This window comes from Sciurus vulgaris, assembly GCF_902686455.1.
Source record: "Sciurus vulgaris genome assembly, chromosome: 8".
Lineage (NCBI taxonomy): Eukaryota > Metazoa > Chordata > Mammalia > Rodentia > Sciuridae > Sciurus > Sciurus vulgaris.
The window spans coordinates 60,193,173-60,210,224 of record NC_136468.1 but is presented as its reverse complement, the minus strand read 5'-3'; the positions used below and the strand labels follow the sequence as shown (position 1 = coordinate 60,210,224).

Here is a 17,052-nt window from a genome sequence, read left to right as displayed (position 1 = left end):
TGACTACTAGGAAGTCAAAGTCATTTGGATTCATGTAAGCTAAAAGATAACCATTAAGACATTTGATTGATGTTAAAAAACAAATAAAACAAACAAACAAACAAACAAAAAACCCTAAAGGGCATCTAACTCAAACTCTCATCCAAACTATGTAACCTAAATACACTGAACTTTGATTTAATGTTTATACTTTAGAGCTCAGGATTTAGAATATGAAGAACTTAATATGAAGGACACTTGGACTCTTTCAATCTTTGTTTTCTTACATGTAAAACAGAGCTATTTAGCATTACTGTTCTCTCAAGGATGTTGTGCGAATTAATTAAACATAATATGAGATTAAAAGTGCCTGGGAGTATTTAGAATACTCTTATACTCCCACAGGATACCAAAATTTGTGAATGCTCAAGTTTCTTATACAAAATGGCATTGAATTAGCATATAATCCATGCACATCCTCCTATATACTTTAAATCATCTCTACATCACTTACAATATGTAGTATAATGTAAATGCTATGTAAATAGTTGCTATATTGTATTGTTAAGGGAACAATCACCAGGAAAAAAATTATACGTGTTCAATATAGACAAAGTTTTGGGGGTGAAGTGTATTTTATTTGCAATTGTTGAATCTATGGATGTAGAACCCATGAACATGGAGGGGGGGCTAACTGTATTAATGCTCATTAAATATCAAATATTGTAGCTGTATTCAAAATTATGTGATGATGGGTTCAGTTTCTTGAAAATTACATTACTTTTTTTTTTTTTTTTGAGGGAGGCACCTAACTAAGTTGTATAAGCTGGTTTCAAACTCCAAATTCTACTATTTAACTACCCAGGGAACTGGAATTTCAGGCATGCACCACCATGCCTGACTTATTTTAATATTCTTAATTGATAGTTAGAATTTTTGTTGAATCATATTATATTTTTCTATGATTTTTATACATTAGCTATAAATTTATGAAGCTTTCTGTATATATCTAATTCTGCATGAATTGGATTTGCTAAAGTACCAACTTATTATTATTACTACAATAAGATTCTTTAATATTATTAACACTCTACTTGACTTTGAAAATATCCTAAGTTGCCAACAAAATTATTAAATAATGCTTGACTTGAAGATCTAATAAATTCATATGAAATTTTTCTCATAGTTATTAAACATTTACTTCTCCCTTAAAAAGATGTCAAAGATAATCTTGATAAATAAAAAGTAACATTTTTACCATTTAAAATATAAACAATCCTATCCCCTTACAAAAAATTCTATTCATTTGTATGAGTTTGTCAGTACCAACCCATCTACTATGTATAACTATAAAGCTCTAATTTAAAAAAAAAATTTCAGCTCATAATTGAGAAAAATAAACTGTAAGTCTTAAGAAATGCAGTTTTTTAAAAAAATAAAATCAGATTTATCTAACTTATTTACATTTATCTGAACTCAGAAAAGAAAAAAATTTTAAATCATGGGTGGGTGTGTGTGTATTTATTGTCCTAGGAAACATTTAAATATCATCAAACATTCAGATAATTATCTGAAATATCAGACTTAATATACACAATGAACCACTCAAGACTCATATAAAATATCAAGGTAACACATAATATGGAAAGTCATAAAAATAAAAGTAGAAGTTTCCTTTTGTTCCATAACCAGTTCCAGTCTATGACGGCATAAACACGTTTCCAGTTTCTGTACATAATTCATTTTAAAAAAATAGCAATTTTATTTTTCCACAACTTTATTTATTTATTTATTTAATATGTTCCTGAGGATCAAATCCAGTGCCTCATACATGCCAGGCAAGTGCTCTACCACTGAGCTACAACCCTAGCCCTGTTCATAATTCTTGTTTGGGCTACTTTTGTTAACTTACAGTAATCTGTGTTTACCTCTTTCTTGATTCTTCAGCTGTAAGTAATACCTACTTAATCTTTCTATGAAATATACAAAAACTAATTCTCATGTACTACTTTTCTCTCTTCCCCTATTTCTCTATCATTCTCTCTCCATTCTTCCAACTTTTGTCAGTTATAAATTTATTTTTGATTTGTACATTATCTTCCACTAAAAATTTAGATATCTTAAGAATCTACTGCACTATCCATAGAACAATATTTCATACTCCCTAAATGTGAAAAATGAAAAAAAGCAAAGTTAGTACCTTTGCACTATCCATAATAGGCAATATGTCATAATCCTTAATGTGAAAAATGAAATAAAAAGCAAAGTTAGTACCTTGCCACATCTCTTTATCCAGCCCCCATATCCCAGGCTCTTCCTAATGTAGCACTACTTTTAAAGGGAAATCATCAAGCATTAATCCTGCCTTTTTTTTCTCTCTCTCTCTTTCTGTACTAGGGGGTTGAGCCCAAGGCCTTGCACATACTAGGCAGGTACTTTACCACTAAACTACATCCCTCATCCTTTTTTTATCTTTTTTTCCTACTGTAGCATTACACTTAAGCTGTCAAAGTTTATTACCTTTACATTCTGTTCTCCAACCATGATTGCCTCCCATCACATTTTCCATGAAGCAGAAACTTTCCATTTCGCATTAATGTGTGATTCATTTCAAAATTCATGTTTTCTGACCCCCCAAAATGATGATAAAATTAAACTACAATAATTAGTTGTATGATAGGTTGGAAAATTATAAAAAGTCAAATATATCTGTAATGATGCCACCGTGTTTTTCCAAATTATTCATACAACTTTCTGTCAATATTTCCTTTATTCCAGAGTCCAAACCTAGAGGGAAAAAAATCATTATTTTGTATTTTGTAGGTTTGGAAAATGATCAATTTTTCATGTGTCAGAATAATCCAGAATGATTACATAAAGAAAAGCCCACTGTAACTCTAGACACTCTCTTAGTACACATTTTTATAGAGGTAAATAGTAGATGAGAGGGAAAGACATCCATTGAATATGCATTTGGATCAGATCATTCAATTACCACAAAACCTCTAACCCACAACTACTCATTTGTTTTAATACATATAAATGGCTCTGATAAGCAAAGACTATGTGGATTCCAGGATCCTACAGAGAATATATTCCCAAATTATTTGTGGCTACTTTCATCATTAGCCTGGTGAAGAAAAATTTTGTTTATGAAAAACATTTAAAAAACATCTTTCTGAAATCCAAATTTTAGGTAGATCAAAGCTATGTTCTTGGACTATAACATGTTAAAACCCTATAAAATTACTTTTACTAAATTGGACTGTGTTATGTGATCCCTGGCTGTTATGGAAAGAAGTTTATGAAGTCCAGACCAACAGTTATTAATTCTTCAATAAGTCATGAATTAAAAAGCCATGGGAAGACTTCAATCTAAGCCCAGACATTTAAAGATATTTAACAGTTACTTCAAACCAGGAAAAATACTTGAGCTCACCTATGCAACTGTTAACACTACTTCCATATAGAAACTATATATCAGACTTATTTCCCTTCTTTGATTTCTAGACAATTCAAGAATGAAATTTGCAGGTCAATTTTTATTAACTATGCAACACCCTATGGTTTTTATGTCTGCAGAATATCCTGCCCTTTTACTTGCATTTACCTTTTCCATGTCTTTAATTCTATGTGATTTTTTTTTTCTTTTATACAGTGCTGATTTATATAAGTATATAAATAAAACAAAACATGCACAGAAATACACTATTTCCCTAAAGGACTTATTTTACCCATATCCATGAGACTAATTTAAAAACAAACAAACAAACAAACAACAAAAAAAAAAAAAACAGAAATACAGCTCCCTGACTTAAAGAAAGCATGCTTCTTAAAAAAGGATAAAGTGAAGCCAAAACTAATAAGTTCAAATTGAAGCTGGGTTATATACATAGAGCATTCTAGTGAGATTACTGGCATATATGATGAATAACTGCTTTTACTTCCCTTAAACTTAAGGAAATATCCTGATTTTCTGATGGCCAGTTTCGTCCTTCCCTTCTAAAATGTACTAGAACTAAAGTGAAAGAAAAAGAGAAGCAATGTCCATGGGTTCTCCTCTTAGAGCTGTCCTGTCAAGTGGTGATGTCAACGCTAAAGTGTCCTTTTGTTTTCTTTGTCTGAAGTCATTCCCAGATTAGTTTGAGACTTGCGTGAGCATGTTTCCCAGCAGTGATCCTGAGCTGCCCCATTCACTTCTGACCTGCACCTGCTCTTTTCAAGTGTGGCACCAAGAGGGGCTGAGGCCCAAACAGAGGCGTGCTGGCCCATTCATTGAGACCATTCAGAGAACTGTTAGGGGAGGGGCAGTGGGCGGGATGGTGGCCCTCCAGAGAAGAAAGGAAAGTGACCCCTTAAATCAGAAAATGACCTTCTATTTGTCATCAGTTGTCTAAGTAAGTGTAAGGGGACCACCTCCTCCATAATACGCTTTGTGAGGCCGTAAATGTTACAAGGCCTGAAATGGTACTTCTGAAAAGATTAGATGAGTTATTGGTGTTTAAGACTAATTAGGTGACATGTGTAGATATCTAGAAAGGGTATAAAATCTATCCTATGACTGGTGTTCACAAATATTTACTATTTATTCCCCCAAGAGAAAATATATCTGAATTATTTTTTCTATGTGAAAATGTATCATGGTAGCAAAGGACTTGCAGATAACTCAGTAATTTTCTCAACTATCTAAGGTTTGAGATTCAACCATTCCATTGCATCTATTGAAATAATACTGTAATCCCTCTAAATTATTGAGTCCACAGTAATATAAGAAGATTCACAATGATATTTTGTCTAGGAATGTGAAAGTTACCAGAAGCTATAAATGTTAACTACTAGACAATGTACATATCTACCAGTTAAAACACAGCCCTGATCAGAACATAACTTAGAGTTCATGTTGGGCATTTTTCTCTGCGATAGTAGTGTACAGAAATTCTTTTCCTGGGGTTTTGGGGCCACTGATCTATCCAAAAGAGAAAAGCTGGCCCTGAGGCTACACTTTCCCATCCATGGATGCTTGTGGGCAAGACTGCCAGCTGTACCATAGCCACTCTGAACTAAAACCACCTGCCATTCAATTATTCATATTCAGCCTCGCTGGGAAGAGAAAGCACTAAGGAGAAATGGAGCAGCAAATCTGTAGCCTAAGAAGGAAGATAATTTTTAATAGTTACAGAGAGAGAGAAAGAGAGAGAGAGAGAGAATGAATCACAGAAGAATGATATTTAAACCAAGAGATAGAGAGTATGTACTCAGGGGTGCTAATAAAAATGGACCTACATACAAAATATTAGCAAGTGTGTAGTTGTTTAAAGGCATACAGTTCAGGGAAACACTGAATGGACTGAAGCTTTCAGAAAAGGATCAAGCATGGCATTTTTATTGTTTTTCCCTTACCACCTGAGCTCTGCTTTGCCCTGCATCCATTGCCATAGGAACTTTCGACAATTTTCCCAAATTTCCCTGTTTTGAATTAAGTATGTTTGATATTAATGTTAGTTTCTAATACACACATGCTTGATTTCTATTTTATTCCAAGTTCTTTTCCTACCAGTTAATATGTTCCATGTTGACATTAGTAAATATCAAGTACCAACTTATAATAAGGCATGTAGATGATTAAAAAATTCAGATATTTGAAAAACCAAATGGTTTTTTCAAATCAGCCAAAGCAGCTACTGGAAAAAATATATAAATCTGCATGAAGTATACATTCACCATATACAGTCAAGTCAGTACCGAAAACATGAAATGTTGAAAAATACAGAAAAATCAGCTTCTTTTCAGTTACAGTAGGTAGTTCAATTTCTCAATAATCAAGTTTAACTTGATTAAAACTCTAGAGAATTAATGCTACAACTGACAATTTCCAAGGGTATTTTGGTTTTGGTTTGGATGCTAGCGTCTTAACTATCACCCCCTCCCCCCAAAAAATGTTGTCTGTTGAAAACCTAACCCCCAGTTGACTGTATTTGCAGCCATTGGGAGGTAATTAGGATTAATCGAGGTCATGAGAGTAGGTCCCTCATGATGAAATTAGTGCCTTTACAAAAAGAAGAAGAGAGAAGAATTGATCTTTATCAACCATGACAGTACACACAACAGAGGTGGCTACCCCTATCCAGGAAAGGGCCCTTATGCTGACCAAATTGGTCAGCACCTTGACCTTGGACTTCCAGTCTCCACAACTATGAGAAATAAATATCTGTTGTATAAGCCACCCAGGTTATGGTATTTTATTATATCTACTCTTAGATACTAATACAATTGGTTTGTATAATATTTTAACAAAAAATAGATCACTGATAGTCAAATGAAAAAGAACAAAAAACAGGGCTTTTGCCCAGAATTTGTTTTTCAATATGAAAAAAAATTTTTACATTAAAATGCTATAGATAAAAGAAACACAAAGCATTTCTTGCTTTATATACAAATGATGAAAATTAGTGATTGAAGAAAAGATACTTTCCCCATGATTTTAAAGCACAACCTAAGGCAGAAATCAACAGAAAGTACATTTCACTGCTGAAAATAGCAGGGATGGAGTTCTTCACGGAATGTTGATTCAAGACACAAGGGAAAACTTTAGGGCATGATGTAAGAATCAATTAATGCATATAGATGGAACATAAATCACGGTAATGTATTGAGATGCTCTTGCACCCTTTAGCCCCTGCTAAAATACAGGCCTGGCATAAATGCTGTCTCCTGTGTGCACATTAATGGTTCCCTCCTCCTTGTTCAATATCACTGGCAGTGCTTCATTATATAAGACAAGGAATTTAAAAACTATCCTCCCTCTGGATGGCAAGCCCTCTGAGAGCAAGAGCACTTTGCTCAATATATTCCTTGCTGGTCCTGTCCTTTCTTCCCTGCTACTGGTTGTCCGAAAAGGCTGGAACATTCACTCCACTGCTGGAATAAGACAATTCAGAATCTCAAATGGGAAAAGACCATATCTTACTTACAGACTGGAAAGAATTATGAGCTTTTTAGAGAAAGGGCCTTTTTTAAACATATCTCTGCTTTCATACTTCCATCCTCCACCCTTAGTCCCTACAAATATTTCCCACTGATGCTCAAGAAGAGGAAAGGCACACAAAAGCCTGGTGTCAAATATAGTTGACACAGTTCTATTGTAATTTTATATCTGCTACAGTGTGGATTAAATGGTTTTTACAAATCCATCTGGGAACTTGCTGTTTTTGTGATAAAATACACTGTTCCAAAGAATCCATTTACTATACTTTATTATAGCAAGATATCACCTACAGAGGATGCATTTTCTGATCCTGCGATTAAGTTTATTTTTATCCTAACATTAACTAAATCCTGGCATTAATATTTAGGTTTAGGGTTGTAAACACATTAGAAATAAATTAACTAGAAATTTTCAGATAATTTTAAAATGTTTTGAGTTCACGGAATCACTATTCACTCTTGCAGTCTTTTGCAAAGCCCCCTGGAGAGCCCCAAGAGGCAGCAGCTTTTGTCTGTCAAACAGCAATAATCACTGAAATAATAGCATTCAACAACGGGAAAACAAAAGAAAACAACAAACAAACAAACAAAGAACTATTGGACTATATAATTCTCCCTTTTAGTCAACTAATTTCTCAGTTCTTATCTGTGCTACATTCTCCTGTGGAACTTTCACATCAGTGCAACTGCACATCATTAACAAGTGCAAAATATACAATATTTATGAAATACATTTACACATGAGATTGGTAGAAGATATTAGCTCTGGCTTCAAATTACATTTTAACACACTAATCATAACCTCCTAAAGCCAAGCGAATGCCCATTAAGAACCAGCACTTTGCAGAAATACATAATGCAGGTTTGAAGAATGAAAAAAAAGACAGTTGCACACCATCTATAGGCAAATATATCTAACTTATTGTAAAAATACACTGATTTTTTAACAAACAAAAAATAATTATCGCTAAGCAATTAGATGACTACCAATAAAACACACACACTCTCTTAACATACATTTTTATAGAAGTGGAAAATTAAACATATTGCATATAATGTGGTTAAAGAACATGCGTGGCAGTTTAATTATTAATTACTGCAGTCATGAAAACTTTTCAAAAGTAATCTTATTTCCAATGGCCACATGTCCTTTATAAATCATTGTGTCCTCACTATGATGTTTGAAGTAACATACATTGTTAACATTTGTCCAAGAGGCTCTTTTTCCTTCTTCTTCTTTTTTTTTTTTTTTTTTTGTTTAATAAACAAAGGAAACAGTACTAACAAAAATAGACACATTTGTAATATATCTCCTTCAAATAGGTCTGACTTTCTTACCCTCCAAAATTTAAAGTATTCTTAGCTGCAATTCCAATTCCCACCATCCCCTTTTTAAAAAGGCATTTTTCTTAAATACTATTCTACACATGAAATTTAAGATCAATGCTGGATCAGTAAAGATCAAGTGTGAATCAAAAACATATATTTAAGCAATGTTGTTGGCTTGTTTTGCACTGCCAAGTTTAATGTTTTCTTAAATTCACACGTTTGATCATTCTGGGAAGTACCAAGGGAAGAAAATTTCTTTTATGAGGTCATAAAATACTGACATGATAAACCAACATTGAAAGGTACCATGAAAATATAAGGCTTCACACTCTATATGAACTCTTAATTCTCAGAGATGCTTGGATAATCAAGAATAACTGTGCAAAACTAGCTCATTTATATTATTTCAGTCATTTTCCATTCAAAATACCTGAGAACACTATGGTAATAGTTGTGTTATATGTTTTAGCTAGATGCAAATGAAAAAGAGCAAAGGAAATTAAAATACTTTAGAATCATAAATTGCTCAGGTTCATGGTGACATTTTCTCATTTCAAATATAAATCTAACGTAGTCTCACCATCTCTAGATCTATCTACTGGCAGGATTGTTTTCTTTTTATTTGAAATCAAAAAGGAAATACTGATTTTCTATTTATAAATTCACTTTGACCCTAAAAATTAGCAAACATTCTGGAAATTTCATTATGCCTCATAATCATGGTTTATTTTTGCTTTCTTTGACTACTTTAGTAGCGGTTAAGTGGAGGTTTGACAAACTAGAGAACAGACGGGTTAGAATGTAAATTTCATGTTTTAATCACCAAGCTTCTTTACCGAGAGCAAATCAAACAAAACTGTGAAAATAAATTCAGGTCGAGGCTGGTATTCCCCAATGCATATAAGATTCTGCTAGCAGCTCTAGGGAACATGAGATAGTAGCACAAGATGTAACTAAGGTGATGGGGAGCAGCATGCAAAGTCAGGTGCATTAAGGAGCACCAACTTGGCCTTCACTTCACCAGGGTGGCATTTTCTTTTCTGCAGGAAGAAAAAGCAACAGGCGTAATGTGACTAAGAGGTCCTGTACAGTGCTCACCTTTTGCAGACAAAATGACAATACATAAATTTACTATAAAGGAAATCTGTTTAAGATCTCTCCTCAAAACCTGACCATCTAATAATGTTCTGATGGCCTAGGACACAGTGAGGTGAACACAGTTAACAATAATACACTGTTATACCTCAAAATAGAAGGGAGAATTTTTTTTTTTTTTGCAGTGCTGGGGATCGAACCCAGAAGAGAGAATTTTGAATGTGCTCCTCTTAGAAAAAGAAAAACATTTTGATGAGAGTTATGCCAATTACTCTGATTTGATCATTACCTAACATACACAAGAATGAAAACATCACATTGGTACTCATAAAAATATAAAAATATGTCAATCAAGAAAATAATTCATAAGAAATCTTAAAAAAATCACACCAGGTGTGGCAGCACATGCTATAATCCCAGCGGTATGGAAGGCTAAGGCAGGATGATCGTGAGTTCAGAGACAAACTCAGCAACTTAGCAAGCCACTAAGCAACTCAATGAGAACCTGTCTCTAAATAAAATAGAAAAAGGGAAAAAAGGTCTAGGGATGTGGTTCAGTGGTTAAGCACCCCTGGGTTCAATCCTTGGTACCAAAAATAAGAAAAAAGAAACAGAAAGAAAGAAATTCTAAAAAATCAATTTAAAAATGAAAACATACACAGAAACAAAAATTAATTCTCTAAGCACTTTTTTCCAGAACAAAAAGAAGTACAATTGAAAAAAATCAAGGTAAACCAGATACAAAGGATCAGAATTCTTTGCTTTGTCCCTTATTATTATTCTCTTTTAGAGATAATTACCATTTTGGCTATCATTTCTAGACTCAAAAATATCTCAATACACACTAGAGATCCATAAGCTGTAAATACTCATATTGGTGATATTTAAAAAACACTTTAATATTTATTTATATATTATGTTTACTTTGATTTTTCAAGAAATATTATTTTTCTGGGGTTTTACTTTTTCTCTATTCTTCTAAATGTATTCAGTTCATAAAACAGCATTTAGATATCTAGGATTCAAAACAGTATGAGGTGTTGTCTCAGCTGAACTGATCTTCTTTGCCTGTCCCTGCAGGTTCCTAACCATGAAATTGGCTCTCCTGGCTGATACACAGGTTTGATGCCTCATTCTTACTTGATAGGTGAAACAGAAGCTCCCAGTTGATTTCCCCATGTTTAAATGCAGGTAGCAATATCTAATTTATTGTGTAACTAATAAGTTACTAGTAATTGTCTTGAAGTTAAAATCCTAGAGTGTTTAAAGTTTCTATATTTGATAATTTATTTATGAGTTAAATACATCTCACATATTATTTAGTGTTGTTATTTAAGTTTTAAAAAATGTGCAGCAAGAGCTCAGGGGAGGAGACAATTAGAGTTTGTGGGACCTTCTTTGGGATCTTCAGGGAATAAAACAGAACAAGCAAAATGAAACAGGCAAAGCTTTACAGAAAAGGCAATGTCCTAAGAATGATTTGAATGACAATCAGTAGAATGTTCTAATGTACTCAGACAGTGCAAGTATTTATAAGAATCACACTAGAGAGAACAAGTCCTCTCCTAGGTTCTAACCTTCCTCTAACACAAGGAGGGATAGTAAGTCTGCCTGTATGTAAAGCTTCCTGCTTTCTTGGAGTAAAAAACAAGACTTGGGAAAGCTGAGTATTCTCCCTGCTCTCAGATCATTAAGCAAGCAAATCTGAAACTGGAATAAAAGTTGAAGCTGAACAGACTCTTTAGAGTGCCCTTAAAGCAGACCTTACGGACCAAATCATAATGGAATCACTTTGGCAAAGAACTTATAACACATGAATATCAAAGACATGAAATTCTATTTTTAGGAAAGAAATCTATTTTGCAAACAACTGTGAATGTGTGTGATTCCTGGGAGGCCAGGAAGCCCAGCCACATCTCTCCTACATAAAGGACTTATAGGACACCTTTATTTCTCCAGGTGTTTATAGCTTGCTATGGGATAGCACAACAAAAACCACAAATAAACCAAGCAGTGGTGCCTGCCTATAATCCCACTAGCGTCTGCCTATAATTCCAGTAGCTCCGGCAGGAGGATTGTGAGTTCAAAGCCAGCCTCAGCAACTGAGCAAGATCCTAAACAACTCTGTGATACCATCTCTAAATAAAATATAAAAAAGGGCTGAGGATGTGGCTCAGTGGTTAAATCCCCAAAACCAAAAAAAAGAAAACATAAAATATATATAAAGCTAATTGTCCCACATAGAAAACATTAATTACTGAAGAGACTCACAGTTGTAAAAATAAAATAATATTTCTTAAAATGGCCAGCCATTCTGAAAAGAAGTGTTCTTTTCCATGATGTAGAAGTTCCACCTAGTAATGATGGCTTCATCTGAGGTCCATGCTATCCTGACTTTCCCTTCTATTTTTCCCATTGAAGAAACACAAAAGGACCTTTAGATTCTTTCCTTCTCCTAAGGTACACAGCTTGGAAAAGCAGGAAAGAAGATCAAAACTCTACCAGAAAGCTGTACGTCTAGGCAAGACAACTAGCCTAGTAACAAATGTCTCCATCAATATCTAACCATCTGCTGTTTGCACTGTTCATGTCAATATTGAGCTTCACTCACAGTTCATCTGACCATATAAAATCTCAAAAAGCACAGAGTACCAAGATGGAAAAAAGCTAATTCAAAGAGTTTTAGAATCTAACAACACATTACCCATTTAAGAACATAATTATACAGAAATGAGTTATGTAATCTGCATGTTTCATCTGTCAGAGGAAACTCTTCATAATTCCTGAGAGATTGATCAGGACTGGGAACTCATAAAGCACAGCCTCCACTTCTTCCTGATTGACCTGACTTTCTGCCCATTCATCTAATTCTGAAGGCACAGATCACCCAGATTAAATGATTTAAATTCAAACTAGTTATTTTTAATTGTCTGCTATGGGGAAGGCGGGTACCAATTATGTGACAATTCAAGACAGGATATAGTACAAATATTATATTTGGCTTTTAGATTCCTTAAACTTTTTCCAGTAATAGTCCCCCGCAACCCCCATACAGATTTAAACCAAGCACTAATGCAGGAGCTGATCACAAAATTGGTAGTTACACAAAATATGATTTAAAGAGGGGGACTGGAGCCAGGTACAGTGGGGCATGCCTATAATCCCAGTGGCTCAGGAGGCTGAGGCAGGAGGATCTCAAGTTCAAAGGCAGCCTCAGCAAAGGGGAGGCACTAAGCAACTCAATGAGACCCTGTCTCTAAATAAAATACAAAACAGGACTAGGGATGTGGCTCAGTGGTTGAGTGCCCCAGAGTTCAATATTAGGTAACCAAAAATCAAATTAATAAAGAGGGGGATGGAAAAGACTGAAATTCCTTCCAGCTTTAATCCATCATATAGACCAGCTTGTTCCATATAAACTTTTCTTTTTCCTTAACTGTGGCTTCATTAGAAAATATCCCTGTGAAGAGTGATATACTAAATCACAAACAGATACAAATAAAGTGATATACTAAGTCACTTATTAATATGATTATGAGAATAAAGAAAACAACATACAAGCATTAGATGCCTTGAGAAAAAGAAAATTATTGGATCTTTTTCCCATGTCAATGCAAAAATCCTAATTAGAAGATGTTTACCTTTGGATTTAGATATACGGGTGTCCTGTAAGTAATTTATTTAGAACCAGAAGACTAGAAGTCATTTTATTCATCTTAACCTTCCAAAAGTTACATGAAGTTTATAAACATGAGGTTCCAGGTAATCAATCGCTTGGCTTAGTTCTGAAAGATTCAAATAGATTAAGCAAAATGAAGAAATGAAGAGAGGAAGGAAGGGAGAAAGGAAGGAAAAAGCAGATGGGTAATAAAACTTTCATTACCTTGAAATAACTTATATGTAAAACTTTTACCTATATACAGACGTTTGTGACTTTAATGAGGTAATATAAATGAAGACCATCTCGCAACATGGAAATACTGACTACTTACACAAAGAACAGCACTATTTTCTTGGAATTAATGAATATATAACCCACTGAATATATAACCCTGCATAAATGAGTACAAGTTATGCAATGGTTCCAATAATAGTACTGCATCCATGTTAAAAATAACAGACAAATTAATAAGGAGTTAATCAAATATACATTTATATTAGAAAATGGATTAAAAACAAAATTTTGCTCCCAGTTATTTATTTTAATGTAATAGATGTAAAAGATGCAGTTTCTATATCTTCTTACAATTAATTTAATGAAATGAAAATTAGAATTTGAAAAAAATTTCCAACAGTTAAAATCCATTTGTAATAATATCTGTCCCTACCAGTGACTGTGCTCTCTTGGATGTGCCTACCACATGAAGCACTGTATTTATACCAAAGTTTTCATTTCCATCTTTATGATACAAAGGAAGACACAGAAGACTAAGAAAAAAATATTTTTCATATTCTAAAATGCAAAATCAAAAAAATTTGTAAAATTGCTACACATTTAAGTTATTGGTGTATATATAATACATATATAATTTATGATATGTACATAAACACTTCCTAGATTTCTAATGGGAAAACAGTAGCAATAACACTTCATTGAAATAGTTGGGGATCAAGAGCAGGGTGCAGGAAGGAGTAAATTTAAATTGCCTGAGGTCAAAGGTGAAAAGTAAATATTTCTTAGGCCACAAAAAAAAAATTATTGAATGTTTGAGTAAAATAAACAACAAAAAAAAGCTTGATAGACTGTTCAATCTGGTGGAGTAAACAAAGTCAGAGCAAAGTAAAAGATATTGACCTAGCATTGCACTCCCAGTAAGTGACAAGGTCTCTGTCAAGCATCTGACTCCAGGGTCCATTCCATTATACCATGTGTTCTGCTGCTATATGTGTTCTGAAGCATACTTGCCTGATATTATCCATGGCATTCTGATTTGCATGTTTTAGATTTTTCTACCTCATATTCTATTAATAACAATTGAATGTAATACAGAGACATTTTTAAAACCATCTAAGCATGTCTCATCTAAATATGCAACACACCTCTATTATAAAACTATTTCATGTAAATCTGTTGATAAAATGTGTATTCTAAAAATTTTTGAGGAACAGAACGGAATACAGTTAAGTACAATTAAAAGCCTATTTGGGTACAATAAATCGTCTAAAGAAAGTTAGAAGAGCATGCATGTCTAGCTGCAGTTACAACACCTTAGACTGTGGTCAATTTTTAGTAGTAAATGCATATTTTCTCAGCCTATAGAAATTTGTAACAGAAAGGAAACAATAATTAGAGTCAGGAAGACAGCATTTCACTACTATGAGTCTCAATCTTTGTATGTAAGAAAATAAAGTGAACAAAAGACACAGCCCTAGCATTTGTTAGGCTTAAGGGAGATGGTATATGTAAAAATATTAAGCCAACTACAGATTACAATGTTAATCATTTCCTCATTTCAGAATTACATATTTGCTTGGACTTCCTAATATGATTTCATTATTTTGGGTAATTACTACTTAAAATTTTTTTTTTGTAAAATTCAATATTAAAATAATCCACCTTAACTCCTGAAATCAACCTACAAGGTTTAGTAACCACTTTTTCTTAGCAGAAATGGTGATTTACTACTTGGGAACTATACAATGTCTCTCTGTCCGAGGGACTTCCTGCACTCACTGCTTCTTCACCACCAAATGGCCATTCTTCAATTTGTAATGTTGCCCTTCATTTCTATCCATTATCTACACCCTTTTAAGTGAAGCTATCATTTTGAAGTCTGGCTTTCCGGGAGTGGACCTGGTACTGTCTTGTATCCAAATAATGAAGGAAATGTATAATAAAAACAAGGTCTAAACTCCTAATCAAATTAATCATCTGGGTCACAGATTGGCAATATAAAATTGACATAAAGGAAATGAAGCATCAGTGGACTGCAAACTGTTAGGAACCATGACAGGGATGTTAGAACATAAGTTGGGGATGTTTCAACTGATGTTAGAAACTAAGATTCCTTTCAATTTTTATTCTTTAGCTAAATATAAAAGTCTAGCAAAACTCCAAACTAGAGATTAAAATCCACTCACAACTTTCTAATACTGGGAACTCAAATGCTTTCCTTTTTTAATTTCCACATTTATTTCTTCATGTATTTTGCCAATTTCCATATTCAATAATGTAGCATTATCCTCCCAACTCCCATTCCCCATTCAAAAATCTAACAACAAAACTCATGTCTTGAAACCAAAATTCAATAAGAAAAGGCTTTTATTTCACTACCTTACTCCCTCATTTGTTGATTTGTTTATCTTTCCTACCCTCATATGTATTACCTAATCATTCTATTTTTAATTGAAAATTTAAAAATTGAACATTCTTGTAGTAATCTAAGAACATATTTTATTTTAATATAATTATATTTGATACACTTATATATTAGTTTCCTTATAACTTTATTTCTTCAGCATTCTCTTGATCTTCCTGTATTGATTTTATTTAGAAATTTCATACATGTGTTTAAGAAATAATTTTTAGATTACCAGTGATTACTCTTAAACAATTATAATCATTTTGCCTATAACTGAGCATTTGAAAATGCAGAAATCTACGCTAAGAGCACACAAATTAGTAGAGAAATGAAAGGCAAATCTTTGATATAATACAAGGGATTGATGAGGTATTTGCACAAAAAGCAATAGTATAAAAGGTGGTAATTAAATCCTTCTGACAGCCAAACTTGTTGAGCATATATTGCCATATTGGTGAATATGGTAAGCAACTACCACTCCACTTAATCATTACTATGCTTTGTGATAAGCACCACTGCAAAAATAATACAGAAGTTAAAAAATAACTAATCAAACTAACAGAGTAGTAGAGTCAAGCTTCTAACTACATATTAAGACTTTAAATTGGGTCTTAAAAGACAGAATGGCTTTTATTAGATGATAAGAAAGAAAAGGACAAGCCAGCTGGCAGAAAGAAGGTAAACAACAGCAAACAACCTTGAATATATTAAAGCCTGGTGAGAGGTACCCATGGGACAGGATGAGACAGGTGGAGAAAGTGACCCAGGACAAGACTCATAGGGAGGCTGTGTCCAACAACACCTCTGCCTAAAAATCCACAGATGAAGTCATTCCTTAAGCATCCAGACTGTGGGAGCTGAGACTAACCCACAACTTCTGACATGTAAGAAAGAGTTCTCCAGTCTTGGAGTCCAGTCCTAAAAGGTAGCTAAGAGACTTAAGAAGAGTAAGGAAGAAAGAACACAGCTGGGGGAGAATTGCTAACTCTTCACAATTTTTATTGCAGCAAATCAGCCAATTTACTACTCCTATAATTTCACTGTCTTTACCACTGTAAAGACAAGCATCATTCCATTTAGAAAAGCTTATTTTAACAATAGCATTTTCAATCAGAGAAAGAAGGAGTTTGCATTTTATAATTATTATGTGTTCAGTAAATATCTGTATGTGTATTGCATGAATGTGAATAACATATCTACACTAATATATTCAGAGTAACAAAGTGCTGTGATTTAGACACAACAAATATAACAAATATCATTTCACAGATGCTGTAGTTAGCTTTGAGGTCTCATTAGGCCACCAAGGAAGTTTCCCCTTCCATTTCTTTTGTTCTATCCTTTTTTTTCTTCTTTCCTTCCT

General features: G+C 33.6%; 1 protein-coding gene across 13 annotated transcripts in view; it reads right to left on the bottom strand.

Annotated features, from left to right (window-relative positions):
* CACNA2D1 (calcium voltage-gated channel auxiliary subunit alpha2delta 1) overlaps positions 1-17,052 on the bottom strand; it is a 455,544-nt gene that overhangs the window by 400,293 nt on the left and 38,199 nt on the right. For 5 of the 13 annotated variants that reach the window (XM_079151106.1, XM_079151111.1, XM_079151113.1 and 2 more), the window contains exon 2: positions 9,129-9,332. The exons of the other annotated variants lie outside the window; for them this stretch is intronic. In XM_079151106.1, the coding sequence (XP_079007232.1) occupies positions 9,129-9,283 (155 nt within the window). In that variant the 5' untranslated portion in view covers positions 9,284-9,332. The remainder of the gene's footprint in view (positions 1-9,128; positions 9,333-17,052) is intronic. 13 annotated transcript variants of the gene reach the window in all.